Source organism: Giraffa tippelskirchi, chromosome 1, assembly GCF_054371585.1.
Source record: "Giraffa tippelskirchi isolate mGirTip1 chromosome 1, T2T-mGirTip1v1.2.pri, whole genome shotgun sequence".
In the NCBI taxonomy this organism is placed as follows: domain Eukaryota; kingdom Metazoa; phylum Chordata; class Mammalia; order Artiodactyla; family Giraffidae; genus Giraffa; species Giraffa tippelskirchi.
The window spans coordinates 90,924,726-90,948,258 of NC_137275.1; the positions used below are offsets into that span (position 1 = coordinate 90,924,726).

The 23,533-nt window shown below is 35.6% G+C and overlaps 2 protein-coding genes across 17 annotated transcripts in view; one reads left to right on the forward strand and one right to left on the reverse strand.

Annotated features, from left to right (window-relative positions):
• Positions 1 to 23,533, forward strand: part of AIMP1 (aminoacyl tRNA synthetase complex interacting multifunctional protein 1) — a 107,940-nt gene that overhangs the window by 26,673 nt on the left and 57,734 nt on the right. For 2 of the 16 annotated variants that reach the window (XR_014051907.1, XR_014051912.1), the window contains exons 7-10: positions 421 to 530; positions 1,547 to 1,648; positions 11,169 to 11,221; positions 13,475 to 13,512. Coding sequence is in view for 10 of the 16 variants with exons in the window: in XM_081484489.1 (XP_081340615.1) it covers positions 11,169 to 11,221; positions 13,914 to 14,051 (191 nt within the window). In the remaining 6 variants the exon portion in view is untranslated. Of the gene's footprint in view, positions 1 to 392; positions 658 to 1,546; positions 3,314 to 9,357; positions 9,659 to 11,168; positions 11,222 to 13,474; positions 13,513 to 13,913; positions 14,613 to 17,712; positions 21,286 to 23,533 lie in introns of those variants that run through there. The other 14 variants (XM_081484581.1, XM_081484590.1, XM_081484478.1 and 11 more) reach the window with 12 other exon arrangements.
• On the reverse strand, positions 10,874 to 20,343 carry GIMD1 (GIMAP family P-loop NTPase domain containing 1). Its single transcript, XM_081484606.1, has 2 exons — positions 19,951 to 20,343; positions 10,874 to 11,207 (listed from the first exon to the last, which is right to left on the reverse strand). Exons 1-2 carry the CDS (start codon positions 20,341 to 20,343, stop codon positions 10,947 to 10,949), a joined length of 654 nt encoding a protein of 217 aa, XP_081340732.1. The 3' UTR covers positions 10,874 to 10,946.

Below are 23,533 nucleotides of genomic sequence, written 5' to 3' on the forward strand. Positions count from 1 at the left end.
CAGTAATTTAGTCATTTTGTGTTGAAACATATAGTAAAGCATAAGCTGCTTCTGCCATGTATAAAAATGCAACACATCAAATTATGCTTTCATCTGTTCAAAATCTTTCTTTATATGTAGTGATAAAATGATTATCTTGTATTTTCATTCTAGTCATTTGGGGAATAAATTAGCTGTACAGCTGTTTCTTAAAAGAGTGAAAAATAATACCTTTAACATTTGTAAGGAAATGACAAAATGTTTTACCAATCAAGGATATAAAAGTGCTAAGTTCATAGAAATAAAGTAAGTGTTAAAAGTTAATATTTATATTCTTATCAGGTCTAAAGATCAGAGATTGTATCTAGGACAATTCACTAGAAATCTCTGAGAACAGTTTATTAGTATGTTAGCTATGTATTATTTTCCCTCTCCCAACAGGAGAGCCTGACAAGGAGCTGAATCCTAAGAAGAAGATTTGGGAGCAGATCCAGCCTGATCTTTACACTAATGATGTATGCGTGGCTACATACAAAGGCTCTCCCTTTGAGGTGAAAGGGAAGGGAGTGTGTAGGGCTCAAACTATGGCCAACAGTGGAATAAAATAAAACACTTCAGTTTCTGAAATACGTTAGAGAAAGCAATAAAAAGAAATACATTTGTCACTCATACCTAAAATATAACTGGCTCACTTTTGTGGTTATTTCTCTTCTAGATTTGAGTAGTCTTTTACCTGGTATGTATTGTTTTCCATTGATTAGAGAAACACTACATTTGTACCTGTAGGTTTTGAGCTTACAAGGAGGAATTTGCCTGTGTTTCGTGATGATTTATTGTTCAGTGATTGTGTTGGCTAGCACATTGCTTTTTCTTTATACATTTAGAAAACTTCAGATTAACATTTAGTTTCTCATTTGTAGACACATGTTGCATACAATTTGAAGCCCCTGGCTTTTTAGTATCTTTATTATAAATGTCTTCTCTTTAAAAAGACAAGTTAAAATTTCTGTCAGGCTTATTAACTAGTCATATTGTAATGGTATTGAAAATGACCATCTGTTGATTCTAAAGAGCCAAGCAGCATAAAAGTTAGGAGACATGGCATTTGAACATTATTGTTATTGCTTGCCAGAGTAACCCAGATTTGTATACTTATAGTGATTTTTTTTTAAAGACTGAAACTTCCAACTGTGTAGTGAACTTATTTTTGCATCTAACAAAATAATAAATAGTAATAGTAATAAATCTTGACTAACTCTAAAGAATAAACACATTGTAAAGTGTTGCTAATGTAGTTTCCATTAAATTGACCATAAACGCAATAGTCCACTTTTTATCCTGGGTGACTTCAAAGATTCTTTAGATACCTAATATAAGATTATTTATAGCTTTTATCTTTAGAAGAACATTTCAGATTGATATATTTTATTTTTCATGTACCATCATACTAAATATATATTAAACACATTAAATATATTTCAAGAATATATATTAAAATAAATTGTAGCCAAAAATTTAACATGCGTAAGTTTAAAATGTCAAGTGCCTATTTTCATTCATCTTTCAGATATTGTAGGAACAATGAAAATTAACTTAGGCACTATGAACTTCAAGTTCACCCACCTTGAGATGATGACTGAGTTACCAAAAAAGAGATGCATCTATGGAGGTAGGACTATCTATTTTAAAAGAAAAATCACACACAGTATTGTAGCACTGTTGCTGTTTATAGCTTACAATAAGAAGGAAAGACAAAGCAAAATAGTTTGAGTCCTGCATGCTGATTTATAAAAAGTATCATTCATTTACATCCAAGGAGTTCTGGTAAGCTAAGACGTGTTACCATATCATAGAAATTTGTATCTTCTTCATGAAAAACTGAATATTAACAGACTCATTAACATTTGTTGATAATTAAACACAAATGAATTTCCAAAGTTATTTTGTACTCAAGATACATTCTTTCGGGAAAAAGATTTCATGAATATTTCCTGATTTTTCCCAATTATATTACATTTCTATAAATAATTCTAATAAAATTTAAAGTATTTCAACTATTTAGGTAGTTGAAATATTTATTCTCAATTTTTCAAGTTACATGAAAGCATTATTCAATCAAGTTATCCACTTAACCCCATTCAGTTGTTATTTTTACAGAAAACTTAATTCTGTTTTACTTATGTTGCTGGAATGAGAGCTCTTAGAGAATCAATAAAAAAAAACCCTTGTGGTTTCTGACTGGTATTCAGCCCTTTAAGAATTTCAACAGTAGGAAATGGTATTAGGTCACACACTAAAGAGCTGGTGCCTCTTGGCATCTATTTATATATTTATATATTGCAAACTAAACCAGGAAAAACAATAGCTGACCTTCCCTCAAGATAATTTCTCTTGCAGTGTTGACCCAGTATATCTTATAGTGAATATTGACAGTACTAACTTTTTGTATATGTAGAAATTCCATGTGTATTATTCTTATAAGTCATTTTCAGGACATGTTAATATAAAATTGGAAAATTTTTCTACCTTGCTTCTATGAAGAGCTTTAAGTCTCTGTGAATACAAGAGCACTGTGTCCACCAAACAGATAATTTGTTGTTGCTTTCTAAAAAACATGTAAATTATCATTTATACTATTTACAAAATATTCAGAGTAACTCACTGAAGTTTAATAAGCACATTATCAAGTTGGACTTGTATTTATGACTCTTAGAGATGCTGACAATTCTGTAGATCTTAGTAATATTGATTTTGAAACCAGATTACCTAGTTTTGATTCCAGCTGTACAACTTAAATGCCTGTGTGATCTTGAACAACTGTTTAGTCTCTATATACCTTACTTTCCTCATCTGTAAAATGGGTGTAATAATAGTACTTACCTCATTGAGTTGTGAGGATGTATATTGTGTTATACAGAAACTAATGTTCTCTCTCTTCTATCCTGTTTCATGGTATGAGAGTTCCTGAGAGGTTGAATTCTTGTTCAGAAGATTACTTGGTATATATGAAATGAACAGACCTTGGTGTATATGAAATGAACAAACCTTGTCTTTCAACAAACCTGATTCTTCCTCTATACCAGATGTAGTATCTCTCCCCTTACTAGAGATATTCTTTATGGAAACTTTCTCTTCTCTCCCTGCATTCCCACTGAAATCCCTGTTTTAGGTGTTTCGATGCTGGTCAGCCCTGTTCATTGATGCCCTTTCACTGGTTTAATATAACTGATAAAGTTTCAAATTGTTTTGCAATTTTCTTAGACTGGAAAGACAGTACATCTGCTAATAACTACTGTGTGTTAGTGTAACATAAATAAAAGCAATTGGCCTTTCAGTTTCTTGGTAAGTGGAGGAGCAACTCACTATTGCTTATGACAGGGGTGTTAAAACGGGCATGAGTATACTCACTGAATTTTCTAGGGAGTTATATGTTGTACCTTTAAATATATAAGAATATCAAAGTGTACTGTGTTAGCTGTGTACTTTGGCTACTTAAATTATGACACAATTCCTGGTTCTAAGTGCTGTGCAGTGGTATGGAAACTAAAACTCTCGCCAAGATACAAAACATAAACTAGTGAAGCAAATTAATGTTAACTGATCTAACAGTAATATTGCTAATTGCTGTTTTGTGGAGAAAGCTTTACCTTCCAAAATTTTAGTTAAGGAAGACCTATTTCCTTTTCTAACGAAAGTGAGAGGGGTGGTGGTGGTTTAGTTGCTAAGTCATGTCCGACTCTTGTAACCCCACGGACTGTAGCCTACCAGGCTCCTCTCTCTGGGATCTCTCAGGCAGGAGTACTGGAGTTGGTTGTCATTTCCTTCTCCAGATGATCATCCCAACCCAAGAACCGAACCTGGATCTCCTGCATAGCAGGCAGATTTTTTTCCCGCTGAGCCCCCGGGGGAAGCCCATATCTGTCTACTGTCATAGGTTTTATTAGAGAACTATATGTAAAAAAAATTTAATCCTTCATAGCTAGCTAAGTACTTTCAACACATCTTGTCAGTTTTATTCCCTAGAGGTAAGCCAGCCATTTGCCCCAAGGAAACAACAATTTACATAAATGCTAAGGTATAAAACAGATTTTACTAATAGTCTGCTTTTCTCTTTCTCAGTGAAATAGTAATGTGATTTCTCTCATTTGAATGAGAGATTTAACTTCTCTTTCTTTTAAACTGTAGGGAAAGATGATAATAAATTTAAAAAAACCTAAACTTCAGTAGTTCATGTAAAGGGGTTAGGGCAGCTCCTTTAGTGGAGTATTTAAGAGATTTTAACAGGAGAGGACATCATTAAGCACTCCTTTGAAGTGGTTACAAAGAGAATTTGTATATATATATTTTTTTCTTTTTGCTGAGGAAGTGATTAGGAAGAATCACTTGGCAAAACTAGGCTGCTGCTGTTCGCGGCTGTTGCCTTTCTAAAGAACCATTTTGTGCCTTGATTCTGAGAACACGCTGCTACCAAGGGCGTGGTCCTGTGATGACATCTGTCCCAGAAGTCTGCCTGTGAAGATATCACTCAGTTTAGGTAGGTTAGATAAAGTAGATGTTTAAACCAGGAACACTTCTATAACGGTACACGCTTGCAGTACTCTTTGCATGATAACCCAAAGTTTTACAGTAATAATGAAAGATAGCTGAAGGCTAATATGCCTCTATACAAAACTGGATCTGCTTCAGATAGCAACTCTTTGGAATGGAAAAGAATTAGTAATTTATATATACATTGTTACTTATTGAACTTCTTATGATTTTAACTTTGTGTGAGTTTTGGCAGAGATAATTCATAGGAGTATAAGAAAAAATTAGAGAAAGGGCTCAAAACAATGAAATAATTGTTAGTTGAAAGTGAGCCATCTGGAATTTCAGCAGATTATTGTATATTTTATTTTTTCACCCTTATGTATTCCCTTTTTTTTTCCTTCCCTTTCCTTACTCCCACCTCACTCCTAACATACCGTATTCCCAATTCTCTGGATTTTTGAGTTAAATATGTGTGTAAGTGTTATTTTATGTCTTCATCAACATCATTTCCTATCTGGCAGGCTATTGTCCTTAGCAACAGCGGCAGAAACAAGCCATGGGCTCAGTAATTGCAGAAAAAAGAATAATCCTTTTAAATGAAAAGGCCGACTACTACTCTTGACTCTCTTATTGGCATAATGCATGTAGAATTGTTCAAGTAGCAGTTATTAACGTCTGCTTATTTCTACAATGGCATTGACATGATGAGCCTTCACATCAAGGCTGTGACAGTTTTACATTTGTTTCTGTAAATGGGCTCTTTAGAGTATCATACATCCCAATAGAGATAGGCTCTCAATATATGCATACACTTAAGTTTTCAGCCCTAAGATATTTGGCTGATACTTGTTAATTTAAAACCCACTCAACTTTTCACACCTGGGGAATTTGGAAAGAACAGTGCAGAAGTCATCCAAAATCAACAACACAATTTGATTTCTCTTTGAAAAAGACTAATGAAAAATACAAACCAAAAGTCACTTTTACTAAGTTTAGCAAAAGAATGATTTTGGTAGAAATAGCTCTTTCCATAACCTTCAGTTTTCATATAAAAGGATAACATTTTTTCTTAAAGCATATGAATTGATAATAAAAATTTTAGATACTTGTGAAAGGAAACTTCTTAAATAAAGTTTGAGTGAGAATCTGGGAAATAGCAGTGCCACTTAAAGCATTAGCCTTTTGTAAAAGAATTGTGATCTACCTGAAAATCAGTAGAAGAGAAAACCTAAGCAAGTTATTTTTTAGAAAGGCAGAGTGTAGATAACTAAAAAAAGGAAATCTGAAATTACTAATTGAGTTAATGGTATCTAGATGAACAAACCTAGTTAAGGGTCAGAGCTGGTGAGTTACTAGAGGTGAATTTCTAATTCACTAGGATGGTAGGTACCTAGGATGGTATGTATGGTTATAATGAGGTTATAACCCCAGGTGCACAAAAATGTCAAGTATATTATCCTCCAGTTATCTAAAATGTTCAAAGCACTTTCACATATAAAGTTTAGTAGAGATTTTCATCTTCCAAGTGAGAATAGCATACAGACGGCCACCTGGAGAGATGTGAGGAAAGATTACAAATTACAGACTCTTAATAGGAAAGGTGGCAACGTACTAAAGATGAACTTTCTAAACATTTATTGTACCTGGGGCAAATTCTGATCACATGGTTGTTTTGTTGCAAGTTGTAATTATCTCCAGTAATGTTAAGTTTATGGGCTTCCCAAGTGGCTCAGCAATAAAGAATCCACCTGCCAATGCAGGAGACGTGGATTTGATCCCTGGGTGGGAAAGATCCCCTAGAGAAGGAAATGACAACCTACTCCAGTATTCTTGCCTGGAAATCCCATGAACAGAGGAGCGTGGTGGGCTACAATCCATGGGGTAGCAAGGGTAGGACATGACTTAGACTTAGCAATGAAAACGGTGGTAAGTTTATTCAGTGATACACATGTGCTCTCATCCAGAAAAAGCCAGTCAGCTTTAGGTGGCACAGCAGCCAGGTGTTTGCTTCAGTGTCTTGGTATTCTTATGTTTTAACAACCTCATTACCAACTAAGCAATCATTTCCCTACATCCACTATGTTGATTATCATGAGGAGCTAGAATTGCTATTGCAGAGTGGTTCATGGAAGACCGTATGTGGAATTAATGCCTCTGGGATACTATGCTAGAATGCAGGTGTTTTAGGAAAATGCACTAACTAGAAAGATGAGGGAAGATGAGAGAAAAGAAAACTGGTGAGGAGTGGACCATCTAATATTTGTATATTAAGTAAGTAAAAGAGATAATGTAAACGGATGCTCAATGTAAACGGTAAGAAGGGAATTTTGAAATATAAGGGGTGATCTGTAAGGGGAAATCTTGAATTAAATAATCAGCAAAATCTAGCAAGAAGGGGAAAGGAGAAGCATCCCAAAGACTTCTTTCATGGGAAAAATGAGGTTAAGAGAAAAGGATAGGAAGGAAATGGAAGTGCTCTAAAGGTCTTTAAATAAGTTGAGGGAATAATGGATTGGGGATCGAGTTCTTAGGGAAACAGTTCTTACTTTGTTACCAAACAATAGTAGAGAAGTGAGTACTTGATTCTGAATTCAGAGACAAAGAAATAATTCTTAATGGGTATAAATTAGAATAGAACTTCCTATTGAGAGGAAAAACTGAATAGCAGCTTTATCAAATTGGCAAAACTGAGGAAAAGAAAAATGTAAGAAATTCAGTAATATTAAAAAAAATAATAAACATAAGATGGAGAAACATCTTGTATGCTTGCATGGGAGCAATCATTACAAAATGTCATTTTTAATATTACAAAATGTCATTTGTCATAAATACACTGCAAAGTAAGTTTTTTGAAATTAAGTAAAATGAGATCTAAAATAATATATATAAATGAATGGGAGTAGTCAGAAAATATGTTGAGAAAAGAAAAAGAGAAACTTGCCCTCATAGATACCAAGGAAGGATATAAAAATCATTTGAATTAAATCATTATGGTATTGATAGTAATATATATCAAATTGATAATGGAAAAGAATTAAGAATCTAGAATAGATCTAGAAATAAAGAAGATATATATTTATATACCTGTATATCCTTGGTAACCCATCTACAAGGAAATGAATCTAAAACCGTTTTGTAGCATGTACTTAGAAATGTATGACTAAAGAAAATTCACGTTGGCTAAAGTTACCATAACCAAAACTGAGGGACAAATAACAGAATTGAAAAAAATTACAACATGAAAGACTGGGCCAATATCTGTAATATATGTAGAGTTCTTCCTATTTAAAGCAGGAACTGTTAAAGAAAACATATTCAGTGACACTTGTGACTTTTGATGATAAGAAAGGATCATCAAGATAGGTATAGGGACTACCGGAATGGGAATTTACTGTGAGGGAGAAAGATTGGGCTCAACTCTGAATGCAACATGGGCAGGTGGGAATTTATAGCCAAGGAACAGGCTGGGAAATTACCAAGAGGGAAATACTGAACACAAGGAAGGGTCAGAGCGTGTCTGGGTAAACCCACCCAATAGGATCTTTGCTGAAGACAGACCAGGGTGATTAGACAAGGAACCTGATCAGATATTGTGGGTAGATTTTGGTAACTGACTTATTGGCGAGGTTCTTACCAAAACTAAGTTAAGCACAGATGGGCCTAGAAGGTTCAGAAGCCTGACTAAAGTTTTTGTCAAGCAAAGAAACTTTGTGCGAAGTGATCGAATAGAAAAATGACAAAAAAGACAAATAATGTGAAGAGGCAGTTCATAGAAGAGTAAATGACAAACATGCTTATAAAAATGCTCTAATTAAATAGTAGTCTGGAACATGCAAATTAAGGTAAACGGTAAGCAAGGTATGATTTTGTTTGCCAAGCTCATGTGTAAGAAAACACTGATGACCTGAATATTGGAAAAGGGTTCTCAAATGCTGTTGTTGAAAATTAAGTTTGTTGCAACATTTATGAGTAGAAACTGCATAAGATATATTTAAAAAGATATGTTAAAGTATATATATACTACAACCTAAATCTCACTCTTAGGAATATAACTTATAGAAGAGAAATCAATATTAAATATGTACAGGAACATGTTGGAGCATGACTTTGCATGGCAGAAAACTGAAATGCATAAAACTGGAGGAATAGTTACATAAATTTATTACATATGCTCCCAGAAATGTACATCCTGCTATGCAGCCTTTAAAAACAGTGAGTTTAAGTTACATTTTGGAGTTGCAGTAATTTATATGAGGTGATGTTAAAAAAAAAAGCAATAGTATACTATGAAAATTAAAAAAACAACAACAACTATGTTTATGTGTATGCACACTCTGTATGTATGTGATTATCTGGCCATGCAGAAAATATAGTGTATACCATCCTTTTTGTTGACCTATCTGTAATGGCTGATTTGCATGAAAAGGAGGAGAGGTAAAAGTTAACTGAAAAAAGCAAAATATAAGATTGCTAAAGAAAAGTCAAATAGATAATATCACATTCAGGGATTTATGTAAAATATGTGTGTATATATATACATACATATATATATATATATGTATATATATATATATACAAATTAAACTAATTCAGGGAAGAACATCACAGAGGTCTTCCTCTTTGAAACTAGAAGACACAGCACTACTCCCGCCTCAGAGATCTTGAATCCTTCATGATTCTGCACCACATATCTTTCCTGAGGCTAACAAAATGTTTGTGTTCCATGAAGAGTTATCTGACATCACATACATGAAGAGTATGAAGGACTTCGAACATAAATTTTCCACTCTGTTCTTCACGAGTCACTGCAGTTTCAACTTCTCGGCCTCAAATCTGTTTCTTTGTCAGTGAGCCACCAACCCCTGGGGAAGTGTCGATTTTTGCTTAACTTCCAAACTCAGCCTGATTGTTGATGCTCCCACTTCACAATCCTGGACCCACAACGATAGAAGAGGATCATGCAGAGAAATAGAGATGTTGTTTCAAGTTGGAACTTGTATTATTCTTTCTCCTAGAAGCACTTTACAGATTTGTGTTAGAAGTTCAGATAATATTAAACATTAAGTACATATTTGAGGACTAGTCTGAGAGAATAAGCACCAGCTGTAATCTTGTTTTTAATGGAAAATAAAGTATAATGCACACTAAAGCCATTTACAAATTATCTTTATGAAAACAAGCTGTGAATTGGAGACTGTATTAGGAAAGAATCTTGTAAGTGATAACACTCATGCAAATGTTAAACTTGGGGGTGATCTGATTTTGACTTGTTGATGGACTTGGCTGTTGTGATTAACTCGAATAGATTTCCTTTGATCTTTACTGCTGTCTTTGAGATTATCCTGGAGCTTTCTCCCTATCCAGATTGACTGACCTTCCAAGGCAGACTGGAAGCCTCTTTTTCAGTCAAAGCTTTATCTGTATTTGGTTAACAGTTATTTCCATTATTTGTGCTGCAGGCTTTGGTTCTGAGCTTTTCCCTACATTTCCAAGCCTAAATAGGAACCAGGGATTATATGAAAGTGGAAAAGGGAAGTTAACATTTATTGAGCATCTACTACATGCTAAGTTGTTTCATGATTAGAGTAAATATGAAGTAGGTATCTCACATGAGGAATAGGCCTTCACAAGTGTAAGTTTTTAGCATCAAGTAAGCAGTGGAGCAAGTTTTGAAAATTTGTAATTATTCATCTCTAACTTTTATTTAAGTATAGCATATGTAGTATACAGTTCATAAGTCAGAAGTGTTTTGTTGTTTTATTTTCACAATGGGAACACACTGTGTGAAACCAGCTTCCAGATCAAGAAATAGAACATTACTGGAATCTCAGAAGCCACCCTGGTGCTTGCTTTCACTCACTCTCCCACCTCTTCCTCACAAGGGTAACTTGACTTCCTTGTGATTCTCACATCAAAATAGTTTAATTTACATTAGTTTTAACTCTTTGAAATTTATACAAGTCAAATCATACAGTATATACTCTTTCATGTCTGGCTTCTTTCTTTCAACATTACATTTGGATAATTCATTGATCATGTTACATGCAGTTTAGTTTGTTCATTCTCCTTACTGCATAATATTTCATAGTGTGAATATACCACAATTTGTTTATCCATTCTACCATTAGTGGACATTTGGGTAATTTCCAGTTTTTAGCTATTATAAGTAGTACTGCTATGAACATTCTTGTACATACATGTCTTTTAGTGCACAGATTTATACATTTCTTTCGTACATATATAATTATCGTGTCATAGGGTTTGCCTTAGGAATCTTATTTTTAATTGCTAAACGGTTTTCCAAAGTGGTTATATCAATGTACATGCTCACTGGCAGCATATGGAAATTCTGATGGTCCACATTATGGTCACAAAGGCACATTGGAATCCAGGTTGCTGACTCTAAAACCCAAAGCCCTTTTCCTTTCACCTAAATCTTACTTAAAGGTAAGTACTTGGTAACAATTTTCTTTTACAAATTCTACGATTCTTTCTAAGATTTTTAGTCTTTGTTCACTAAGCGAGTTTCCTTTTTTATACTGGAAAATATACCTACGCTGAATAGAATTTAGTAGCGTTAGCAGTGTATCAGAGGCCTCACGTAAGTATTCATCTTCATTGAACCCAGCCTCTTCTATTTTTTCTGCATGGGTGAAAAGAATGGCAGTGTAATTCATCCAAGCGTGGCCCAGAAGTTCCTGAAAGAAAAGAGGTAAGTGGCTATTTGCCTTTGACTTATTTCTCAAAGATGAGCAGAAGAGTATGAGCTAACACAGACAGTAAACAGACCTGTACCTCATTATGTTTCTAAAACTGAAATATATGATGGGAAGTCATGATGGAGTCAAATAATGTAAGCAAATGCAGAGAGATGGGTGGGCTTTCTTTTAAAAAAGGCTTAAGTTCTCCATTTTATTTTGTTGTAATTTATGTAACTACAGCTTCAAAACTGCATATTATCAGTGCTGCATGATTTAATTACCTTTACAGCATTCAGCAGTCGTACATACTTGCCTGTCAACCTGAATCTGTTAGAACCACTGAAATCCTTTAAGTCAGAGGACCTTGCTCAGGACAATGTCATATCTTTTTCTGTAGGAATATTGTATTATCATCACTAAAAGAATTTTCTGAGAATTTATAGTTACATAATCTGGTTACAATCTATTGATGAATCGGATGACATGTAATGGAAATGCTATCAAAATACAGTTGGTCATTTGGAACAACACAAAATATTACCGTGATTCACATCCTCTTCACATACGTAGACTCAAACCCAATTTATTGGGTGACTTCCTCTAATGTGGGTGAAAAATATTGAATACTGGTATTCCTTTGTTTAGTAATATGTAGAAGTTGGTTATGTAATAAATTCTTATTTGATTAGTAAAAAGCTGACGTAAAGCAGAAGTAATAGCATGTTGCAGATCATTAACACAGTATGAAAGGCATCTAGAAATAACCATTTAACTTTCGTGAATATTTGCAAAGTTATATGAAATCATGACAATGCAACAGTAAAGTTCACTCCATTCCAAACACTCCCATTACAAAAATATTTCCAAAACTGCTACCATAATAGCAAGAGAAATATAAAATACTTAGGAATAATTTAATAATGAATATCCAGAACCTCTAAAATTAAAAGAAGGGAGAACAACTAATATTTAGTGCCAGATACTATGCTAAAGCTTTACCTCTTTTGAAGTTCAGTGTGATGATTTGTGGGAGATGCAGTTACGGTATGGAGAAACTGATGTACAGAGGTTGAGTACAAACCTATAGAGACGTATTAGATTAATACAAACTCTAGATTATAAAAATACTGAAAAATTGAAAGATAGTTTGGGAAACTTTTAAATAAGTATGAGTCATATAATATTGAACCACTGGAAAAAATAAAGGAAACAAGGGTGAAACAAAAAGGAAGGAAGGGAGGACAGAAGAATTGGGATCTGTAAATCTAATATGAAAATATAAGAACTGTGGAACAATATATTTAAAAATTAGAAACATCTCGACCACAGTTACCAGTTATAGCTCCTAATACAGTCTAACTTTTATCAGAGTTATTTATTTTCACATTCATCTCTATAACTTGACCATGACTTCTTAGAAGGAAAGTCTGTGTCTTCCTATATCAATCAAAGCCTCTAATACACTGTACACTCTCAATAAATATGTTGGATTAACTTGGGATTTAGACCCTCACCATCATCTTAAATAGAAGCTTCAGGGTTTTATTTATTAACTTTGGTTCCTCAATTTTGAAGTTTAATCTTTGGGACACAAAATTGCAGTTTCCTGTGAAACTTTTCTTTTCTACACAAATTCGCCTGTGGTCTGCACCTTCTATTTTGTATTCAGAGAGACTCTCTCAAGGTATAGGTCCCCAAATTTTCCTCATATCGGTCTGTCTACACCATAGAATAATTGTATGCTTCTGGTTCTCCTAAAAATGCCCTGCTTCAAGAAAATCCTCAGACATTTCAAGATCAGTACATTAGAGAATAATTATTTTAACAGATTCTAACTTTACAAAAAAGAGTTTTGCAGAGAGAGACTTCTGTTGGCATATTTTATGTGCCTTTAAAATGCAAATTGGCAAAACTTTACCCCAACCTTTGAAGAACATAGCTCTTGTGTAAATCAAAGTATATGTGCAATGTCAACATCACATTTTAGCTAATAGTGACATAGAAAATTAGCAGACCTGAGTTTTTTGTATATTCGGTGTACTCTTAACAGAGAGAGCGGGAGAGAAGTCAGAAAATTGGAAAATAAATAAACCATACTGTGGATTGAATTGCTTATAAACCCTTTCTCCAAATTGATATATTGAAGACTTAAACTCCAGTCCCTCCAAAGTGACTTTATTTGGAAATAGGATTATTGCAGATGCAGTTAATTAAGATAAATTCACTAGGGTGGGACTCTAATCCAATATGTCTTTATAAAACAGAACTTTGGACAAAAACATGAATACTGGGAAAACACCAGGTAAGCATAAAGTCAGCCATTCATAAGCCAAGAGGAGAATCCTTGGACACATCCCTCACTCTCAGCCCTCAGAAGAAGCTCACCTGCTGACATCTATTTCAGACATCTAGCCTCCAGAACTGACAGGCAATAAATTTCTGTTGCTTAAGCCACTGAGTTGGTGGCATTTTTATTGCAACCCAAGAAAATTAACCCAAATGGTTAAAAAATCAATGACATGCTAAATATAACAGATTTAGGTTCTGAGAATAAGATTTCTAGGCCATTTACACCAGAATCACTTAGGGTGCTTGCTAAAATTGCATCAGAATCTTCAAGGATGGAACGTGGGGATGTGAATTTTTATTTTTATTTATTTATTTATTTATTTATTTTTATTTTTTTTATTTTTTTTATTTTAGGGATGTGAACTTTTAAAAGCTCTCTGGGGGATTTATTCCTTCTGCAAATACTTATTGAGGGGGCTACTTTGTTCTGCAAACAAGGAATGGTACAAAACAGATGCATTTCCTGCTTGTAAATTCTTGTTTCCTAACTAAACGTAGGGCTAAGGAAGAGGGACACATAGGGGAAAAGTACATTTAATTTGTTGTCCTCGCAAATGCTGTGATAGAAAATACATTGGTGCTACAGAGGCAGACATTTAGCCTAATTTTGGATAGGGGGTAATGTGGGGGTAGAGGGAGGGATCAGAAAATGTATCTGGCATGTGATGATGCCTTGAGCATAGAAATTAGCAAGGAATTTCTCAGGTGATAAAGACATACCAAGTAAAAAAAAGTGATTGAGCATTACTGGGAATTGTATAGTATTGGGATTTTATTTTTAACAAGTACAACTATTGATCTTTCATCATCCTTGTCTCTAGAAGTTTCTCAAATTTAGAGCCAGACCTTATATTCCCCAGTGCATTATTGATGTGTTCATATTGAAATGTTTAATATAAGTTAATAAATAGCTACTGCCCTTAAGCTCCCTTGAGTGCTACTGCCAGAACTATTCTCTGGGTATTGGTTGATGCATGGGCTATATTTGTTATTAAATATTTATACAACATCACCATAATACAAATTAATGTTAAATAAACTGTTTGGCTCGAGTGGTTCTCTCCTGAGTTATATATTATAACAGAGAACTCGCCTCTTGCTTGGTTCATACTTATTGCATTAAATGGTATAACATTCACAGTGTGTTTTTAGTTCCTGGCTTTCTATATTGTAACATGAACATGCCTCCCCCGCTTTGTTTCCACCAGACATTTGCTATACTTTAAACCATAATATCATTTAGGAAAAATGAGTTAAAGCACCTAAGGATAATAGATTTGTAAGCTTGACACCACTTACGAGTCCGTGTGTTCAGCCACTGGAAAGTTTTTACATGTTGGTAATTATTTATGAAAAGATGCTCATGTCCTAAACTGTGAGAGAAATTGCACTTTTGAATTACTGCCAAAAATAGAAGAGAATGGTTGACTTAGCTTATATTCTTTAAATTGATTTTTGGCCAGAAAATAGTTGAATATTTGAAAGTAGTGTCGCTTGGTGTATAGTCATCATGTTAGTGGCCAAATGTTCTCTACGGACCCAGAGAATAATCACAGTTGATTGATACCTCACATAAAAATCCAAAAGAAAGATAAGTTAATGTAAAGTTATCTGGTGTTAACAATTTAAATATAATACTGAGCTAGATGGAAAATTTATAATCAATCATGAATTGTTTGATTTCAAAGTGCTAATGGGTATGAGTCCATCTAGTCCTTTTGGGACAACTAGTTAGGATATAAACTTTGTTTTCCAGGAATTGTGTTCATTTTCCCAGGACCTCACCAGCCCTGCCCCATTTGTTTGTGGTTGATGAAATCATAGCATCTGGTCTTTTTAGGGGGAAACTTTAAAAAAAGCCAACTATTACATCAACTGAGAAAAAAAAATTATCATGGATCAGGAGGACAATAAGGACCATTCTTTATGTTATTTATTCCCTTATTCTCTTCCCATTTAGAGCACCACATTTTCTTCTTAGAGAGCCAAAGCTGAATGATAAGCCTTGTTAGATCAGATTTAGAGAATAGACAACCTTAGAGATCATCTGTCAAAATTGCCTTATTTTACAGATGAGGATATTAAGGCCTTGTGATATTAAATGGCTTGGCCAAAGCCACATTGCTGATTATTGGCAGACTTGGGCCCGTAACGGAGGTTCCCTGACTGCCAGGCCCCTGTCCTTCCCACTAAATTGAGGCTTCTCAGTTTAACGTTACTAAGCCAGTGAATTTTTTTTCCCCAGATTTTCTTTTCCTAAATTAATAAGGAAGTTCTTATACATCAGGGCTGTGTAAGTTTGATTTCACTCTTTCTTCTGAAGCCTATCAAAATAATTCCAAAGAAGGCTACAAATAATATGTCCCAATTTTGCTGCTAAGCTGCTGCTAAGTTGCTTCAGTCGTGTCCGACTCTGTGCGACCCCATAGACGGCAGCCCACCAGGCTCCGCCGTCCCTGGGATTCTCCAGGCAAGAATACTGGAGTGGGTTGCCATTTCCTTCTCCAGTGCATGAAAGGGAAAAGTGAAAGTGAAGTCGCTCAGTCGTGTCCGACTCTTAGCGACCCCATGGACTGCAGCCTACCAGGCTCCTCTGTCCATGGGATTTTCCAGGCAAGAGTACTGGAGTGGGGTGCCATTGCCTTCTCCGTGTCCCAATTTTAGGGTAAAACAAATACTAGCAAAAATGTTATAGTGATCATAGGTAACGTTTATTGTGCACTTGACATGTGGTAGTGTTTGAATTAATTTACCATTATGTTAATATGACATTCATTCCAAAAGTAACCCAGAAAAGTATTATCTTTTCCAATTTATCACAGAAAAGATTGAAGTTTAGAGAAGTTATTTGCCCAAGGTAACATAGCAAGTAACTAAATAGGAAATTGAACACAGGGATAACTTACTGCAGGACCCAGGCTCTTAACCTCTGTAATGTGTTGCTTATATCTAGTAGTTCATTTGAATAAGTTACTCATCACAGTCTACATAGTGATGATGACAAAACAATAATAGTAGTAGCAATTTTCTGCAAACCTATTAGGAACCTACTGTAATTCAGGCACGTTGCCAAGCACATTACATTTATTAAATACAGACTTCAGAACTCTTTAACATAGGCAAATTATCCCCATTTTATAAATGGGGAACTGAAGCCAAGAAAGTTTCGATAAGTAACATCTATAGTCATACCTAGAACTGTAACAGACTTATATTTGAACTGAATTCTGTGGAACAGCTAAGCCCATGATTTCTGTTCAGTATGTGCCAGTCTTGCATTGGTCTTTCTGAACCCCGTCTGTGTACACCTATCTATAACATCAGCAGTCAAGTTCATTCGAAATCAAAATACTTGCTTGAAAACCTGATTGTATACAGTAATAATACAAACATGATACCATGATCATAGAAAGAATGTAATCAATTCCTGGATTCAATTCCTAGTGCAGTTTGACTGCATGCTAGCACTTTCTTTAAGGAGACTTTATTATATATACTGTGTGCTTAGTCACTCAGTCGTGTCCAACTCTGCGACCCCATGGACTGTGGCCCACCAGGCTCCTCTGTCCATGGGGATTCTTCCTCAGGCAAGAATACTGGAGTGGGTTGCTATGCCCTCCTCCAGGGGATCTTCCCAACACAGAGATCGAACCCAGGTCTCCTGCATTGCAGGGGGATTCTTTACCATCTGAGCCACCAGAGGAGCCCGTTATATATGCTCTAATCTATAATTTATGGATTTTTTTTAATTCAAATGATAAAATTCAGATGACTCACTCCCTTTTTTCCCCATTTTGGGGAGACAACTCACTATCTCTACTGTTTTGCTGTGGATTAAGGAAGGCCTGACAGAAAAGGATCATTTGAGGAACCGTTTCAGTTGTCACAACTGGCAGGTTATAACCCCTCTATAAAATATTCGAGCACAAATTGAGAGATATTTAAAGAGACAACAGGGAGGTGCAGGAAGGGAAGGTGCCACTTCTCTGGCACTGGTCTTGAAGACTCCTTCCATGGTGCCCCCAGAAAGGGAGAAAGGCAAAGGGGAAGGCAGATGTTCTGTTCCTCATTTTGCATGAGCCAGGAAGAAAAAGAAATCCAGGGTGTGTCTGGAAGCAGAGGACCTTAACCACTCCTTGCTCCTTCCTAACAGCTGTGGGTCCTGTTGAATATTCAGACATCTTGCAGCTGCTCCGGATCTGTGAGCACATCCAGATGGCTGCCACTAGTATCTGAGGCACCTTCAGGAAGAAGGTCATAAACAGCCAGCCTGTGCTTAGGCAATCTTCAACCAGAGATCAAGGTGGAAGCCCGGAATCGGACTGCAGTGCCTCCCAGGGGTCATGACCCTGCTGAGGATTACTGAATCTCTCCTGGGAGACAGGTTACTTACTCCTGAAAAATTATTCTGGATCTGAGTTTTTCCCTCACACATCTTCTCTCTGCCTTCAACTCCTGAATTGGACACTGACTGAAGGAAGGCAGCCATAAGAAGTGAAGGCTGTATGTATGCCGAATACCATTTAAAAAGATCAGAGAGACACGTATGAAACAAATTCACTTGTATGAAAAAAAAAATAGGGGATTACAATATAGTCCTGTTTCCTAAAACTGGAAAAATCTATTTTCAAAATGTATGTCTCTTAAAATGTCCTTTTTGGATCAGCAGAAAGAAAAATCTGGAGACATATGGAGAAAGGTTAGTTTTTGAGAAATATTTATCCATTTACAGAGTTTACTGGATTACATCCATCTATAGCTTAAGTTAAATGTCTATTTAATAGCAGCTTTAAATGAATTTTTTAAGCTGCTTAAAAGTTACACTGACAGTATGGCTCCAGGGCCCTCCTTTTGATTTCTACCAGAAATATTGTTTGAAATGCCGGCTTTAATAGGTTAGAGGAGGTTCGTGGGCTTTCTTAGGTTTCACATTGTTTCTTAATTGCAATCATCTTTGCTTTTGTACAGAATGTTCTTGATTTTTCAGGAGTTGGTTGATGAGGATTATTTTTTATACTCTTGTCACCCTAATTTTTTCCACTAGTTTCTTGTGATTACACATATGGCTTTTTTTTTTTTTTTTTTTAGGAACAGCCACAGTTACTGAAAAAGAAAATGTGTGTCTGTCATTTAGAACAATCTTATGTCTTTACTAGTTAAAGGAGAGTATCTTTCTTTAAAGCAAAGTATACTACCTTCCTAAGTGTAACAAATTCTACATCAACATAATCAGAGATTGGGCCAGAAATAGAGTAGCATTCATTCAAATTCATTTTGATTGACAATGTCTACTCTCTATTCTCCATGTAGTTTACTTTGGAACTTCTAGGAGAGATGAGATCTCTGAGCTAGGTCAATTAATGATGCTACTGAGTAATACTAGTCAAGTTCAGCAGTTAAATTTGGGTGGTCCTAGACTGGAGAATCAAGAAATTGAATAAATGAACAAACAGATGAACCATTAGGGAAAGGTAGTGTATGTTATTTTTATTCACCCTGAGGTCCCTGTGATCTCATGGCTGGCATGGAGCAGTTACTCACTCTACAGATGAAGCAAGCAAAGGTTCTACAATTCCTGATTTCTTTCCTATAAATAAAGTATAAATCTCTCCTGAATGTTTGCCATGGTGTAGGTCTCAGTTATGCTTCCTTCACTGAGGAGTTATACATTGCACTGTTTTGGCACTTAATGTATTGTCATATACTTTTTTATCTATTTGTCTCTTCTAGACTGTGAGTGTTTTGAGGGCAGGGCTCATGTATCACTCACCAATCATTAAACTCTGTGCTGGTACTCAATACAGTGTTCAATGACTGAATCAGAGTGACCAGCCCGCCCCCTATTTATGGTGAACTGCAAGAGGTTGTCCCTTGTTGAATGGATGCAAGTCGGGATTTTAGTTCAGTGGTTCTAAACTTGACTGTTTTAGAGAAATATATGGAAAGTTTAGCAAATACAGATAGGCAAGCTCTACTCTTGAGATTCTGTTTCAGTAAGGCTTGGATGAATCTGCATTTTTCACAAACAGCTCAGTTGATTCTGAGGCAGATAGTTTGCGACCACATAGACAATCAAATTCTCAGTTCTTAGGAGTTTGAGATTTAGTTAACCTAAGTTCAGTATCTCATTTTTGTTTTGTTTTCTTTTATAAAATAAGACATTTCCCAGTTATAAAATGACTGACTGAATTCCTCAAAGGAATTTGTAAAAATGACTCTTGGTGGGAGAATCAAGTAATTTTTACCAATTTTTTTCCTATGTGACCAGCACCTGTTTTAAACTACTTGTTTAAAATATCACTTTTAACCAGTTTTTCATAGTTCGTTCCTATTAAGGTGATGCCATTCAAAATGGGGATAATGTCACTGGTGTGACTGCTCTTTGCATTACCTGGATCATTTGGACTGGGGACGATTCTTCCTGTCCACAGAGAGGCACGTCTGCTCTCTGGACCAGCAGCGCAAGGTGCAGACCCTCCTGCCCAAAGTGATGTGCCAGGGCCTCCCTGACCTCCCGTCTCACGTGCTTCTCACTCAGCCTGCTGTGTGGGTAACCTGGCGTGTCCAACACCTGGACCTGCAGAGTCACCTCTTGCCCCCCTCGACGCATGAAGCTGCGGAAGTGACAGCTGCGGCCCAGACTACAATCTTTGGTCACAGAGCATGGAGCAAAGCTGCTGTAGAAGTCAGTGCTTCCCAGAATAATGTTCCCAGCAGAACTTTTTCCACTTTGAGTCATGCCAAAGAGGGCCAAGTTGATGGTCATCTTGTTGGAATTCATCATGGCTCTGGGTAAACAAAAGCTCAGCATAAGCAGTCAGGCATCTCCCCTCAGCCAATGTAAGGCTTCTTAACTGGCCTAGAGCACCCCAAGTATTGCCTCTGATTTGCTCTCCCCTCCTTCGTGTCTAAAGCATGGAGTAGCACACCACTGAAGCTGAGATCCTCCCCCCCAGTGACAGAGGGAAAGTGGAAATAGTAGTTTACACTTGGAGAGGAGAGAGAAATCAAATACAGATAAGGAAAGGGGGAGGAAGCAATAATTGTAGGAAAATGAAAAAAATTACATGAAGATGGTGTAAGCCATGTTTAGAAGGACTGTTTACTTATCAATGTGGTAGGTGAGTTGGTTTAATAATGGGTGCTGAGGTCCCTCAGTTCAGAAACAAAGATGGCAGCAATATTTGAAAATGATTGACTCTTGGTGGAGAAATGGGAACAGTACAGTGGAAGAAATGGCCCTTCTTGCATTTTAAACAATGTTCTGCCTCTCCCCACTCCCTGCCTCCCCACCCCTTGAATATAGAAGTGGCATCTGCAAAAAATCATCTTTCCTGACTTCCTGAATGCTTCTCTCCTATGAAACATGAATGATATTAAAGGATGACTTCTGTTTCTGTTTACTAATTTTTTAACAACTGGGCAACATTCTGATGAAAATGATTACTTTAATTTCTGTTATGAAATAATTAATCATTTCCGTGGTTCACCATAGCTCAGTATTGGCTCTTCAACAAAGAAAGGCAAGACCAGCACATTGTACAGTTCATTTAGGAGGGAGGAGAACCTTGGGAGAATCTTTCATTAAAACACCCCTAAAATGTAGTTATTTTTGTGTATTTTAAGGTCATCCGTCATTTTCATTATATCGATAAGGCAAAGCTACTGGCCAATCACCAAATGTACTCAATCTGTTGATTCAGAAATAAAGACATTTAAAATTGCATAATTACTATTTTTGCTTATAACTTGTATTTCGACTATAAAGTTTTATGTGCCTCTGGCCTTTCTTGTCCTCTAATGCCTGTCGCCTTACTCACTCCAGACCTTAATATGAACATGTTGAAGGAAACTTAAACCCTCATATAAAACTTACACCCTTCAGGACCTCAGGAGGCCCTGAAGATGACCTCATCCCACCTTACCCAGCTCATTCAGCTGTGGCAGCTGCACCATAGTCACTCAGATTTCTTTTTACTCCAGAATTAGATGTCTGATTTTTTTTTTTAAAGAATTAATTATGGAATCCCAACCAGTTTTCTGTATGTCACGTACCTTTTCCAATCTTAAAAATGCTTGTTCCAGAGACTTGCCTCAAGCTGGTATGGTTGTTCAGTATGAACTTCAACCTTCTGATAGTGTCATTGTACCACTCTGAGACTGATAACTGTATGTATTTTATTTAGTTAATCTATTACCAGAATACTTTCTATAAATGATTAGCTGTCTTCCTCTAATCAGCATTGACTTTTTTATGTCACTTGACAGACATGTAATTTCAATAGGTACTTCCTGAAATTTCTATTTCCAGGATTAACTTATTTGTTTAAGATAATTGTTAATAGGTAACAACTTATCATATAGCCTAAAGAAATGCAATATTGTCAAGTGTTAAATAGAAACTAGACATTTAAAAGCAAAGGTCACAATTTTTTCCTTTGTAATTGACATATCACTAATTCATGAAAATTTTTCAACAAATAGATATGTAATATACATACAATAGATATTGACTTCATAACAGTATTTAGTTCATAAATTTAAAAATTCTCTAAAAAAACTCTCTTGGCTATTTCCATGCAATTGAAATTTATTATTTTGGTATCACTAGCATGATTATATCAACATATACAGTTTCCATATCAATTAATGATAGCATATTTCAGAAAAGTAGTACAATTAACTACAACTTAAAGCCATATAAACTTTGCTTTAAAATTAGGTTTTTATTTTATTATTAAAAGCTTAAATTTGATTTTTACACTTTTTAATATATAAGCCACATTTACCAACATACTTTCTTAGTGTATAAGTTGTAGAAACCTTTGTTTTGTTATATTCTGGTTCATCTCCTTGTACCTCTCAAAAAGTCTGTGAAGTATGTACTTCTGTATGAAGGAATCTTGGAGACATCTGGAATGACTTATGACTTCATAAGGGCAGAAAATCTTCCTGTGTGGATATAACAAAGAAAACATAAACTGTATTCATTCATCTGAGAAGCACATTTAACTTTTTTGAATGAAGCAGAAAGAGCCTCCCCCAGGTGGCAGTAGCAGCCTGTTTCCTAAGAAGTTATTTTGAACCAGAATTTATTTTCATTTTCTTCCTCAGTCCGTAACCTGACATTCTCCAACTAGGCAATTTATATCAATACATATTAATTGTGTGGAAAATCTTTTGAGCAAAGGCAAAACTAAGCCTTCTTTCTTAGGTCCCTTATATCAAGTGACAAGTGTAGAAGATCTTGAGTTTTCAAAGTGTCCTCTTTGAAATGATAGTTAAATAATTTGCTGAGTGCAACAGTTGATGGTTTAAAAAAATAAAATTCAGAGTTCACACGTATAGTGAAAAGTTTCAATGAGACTGCAGAATTTAAAAACAATTTGCAACAGATTTAACAGAAGTGTTAGATCTGTGTCAATTTAGAGATCATATAAAAGGGTATTATATTGGTAGGTGTTTGATGATTTTTTAATGATTGATGTTCATTCTTTTTGAATCAAGGTGAAAAAAACAACTTGAAATGTTACCTTCACTCTCTTTAGTAACTTGGTTAAACATAATATAGCAGGGATAACTTTAATAGTGGGTTCAGGAATTAATTCTCTGAGAACAGGAACTGTCCTTGTTTGAGAAAATAATTTGATTAGCTCCTTTTGTAGAGAAGGGACTCCTGAGAGCATGAGCCAAATTAACTGACAATGGGAGTCAAACTGCTGGAGCCGAGGGGAGTGGTGGGGGTGAGGGAGGATGTGGAGAGTAAAGATTTTCTGGGTATTTAGAGGATGGGGAAGGGAAGGAGGGTGGAAAAGTAGAAGGGACAGATAGAAGAGAAATGAGGAGGTGAAGGACAGAAGGAGAAAATAAGAGCTATAACATTAGAACATAAAAGGAAGCTGGATTTCCCACTTATGGAAATGGCTAAGGGACTATGTTAGAGCAGAGACAGCTAATGTTCAACTTTAATGTTT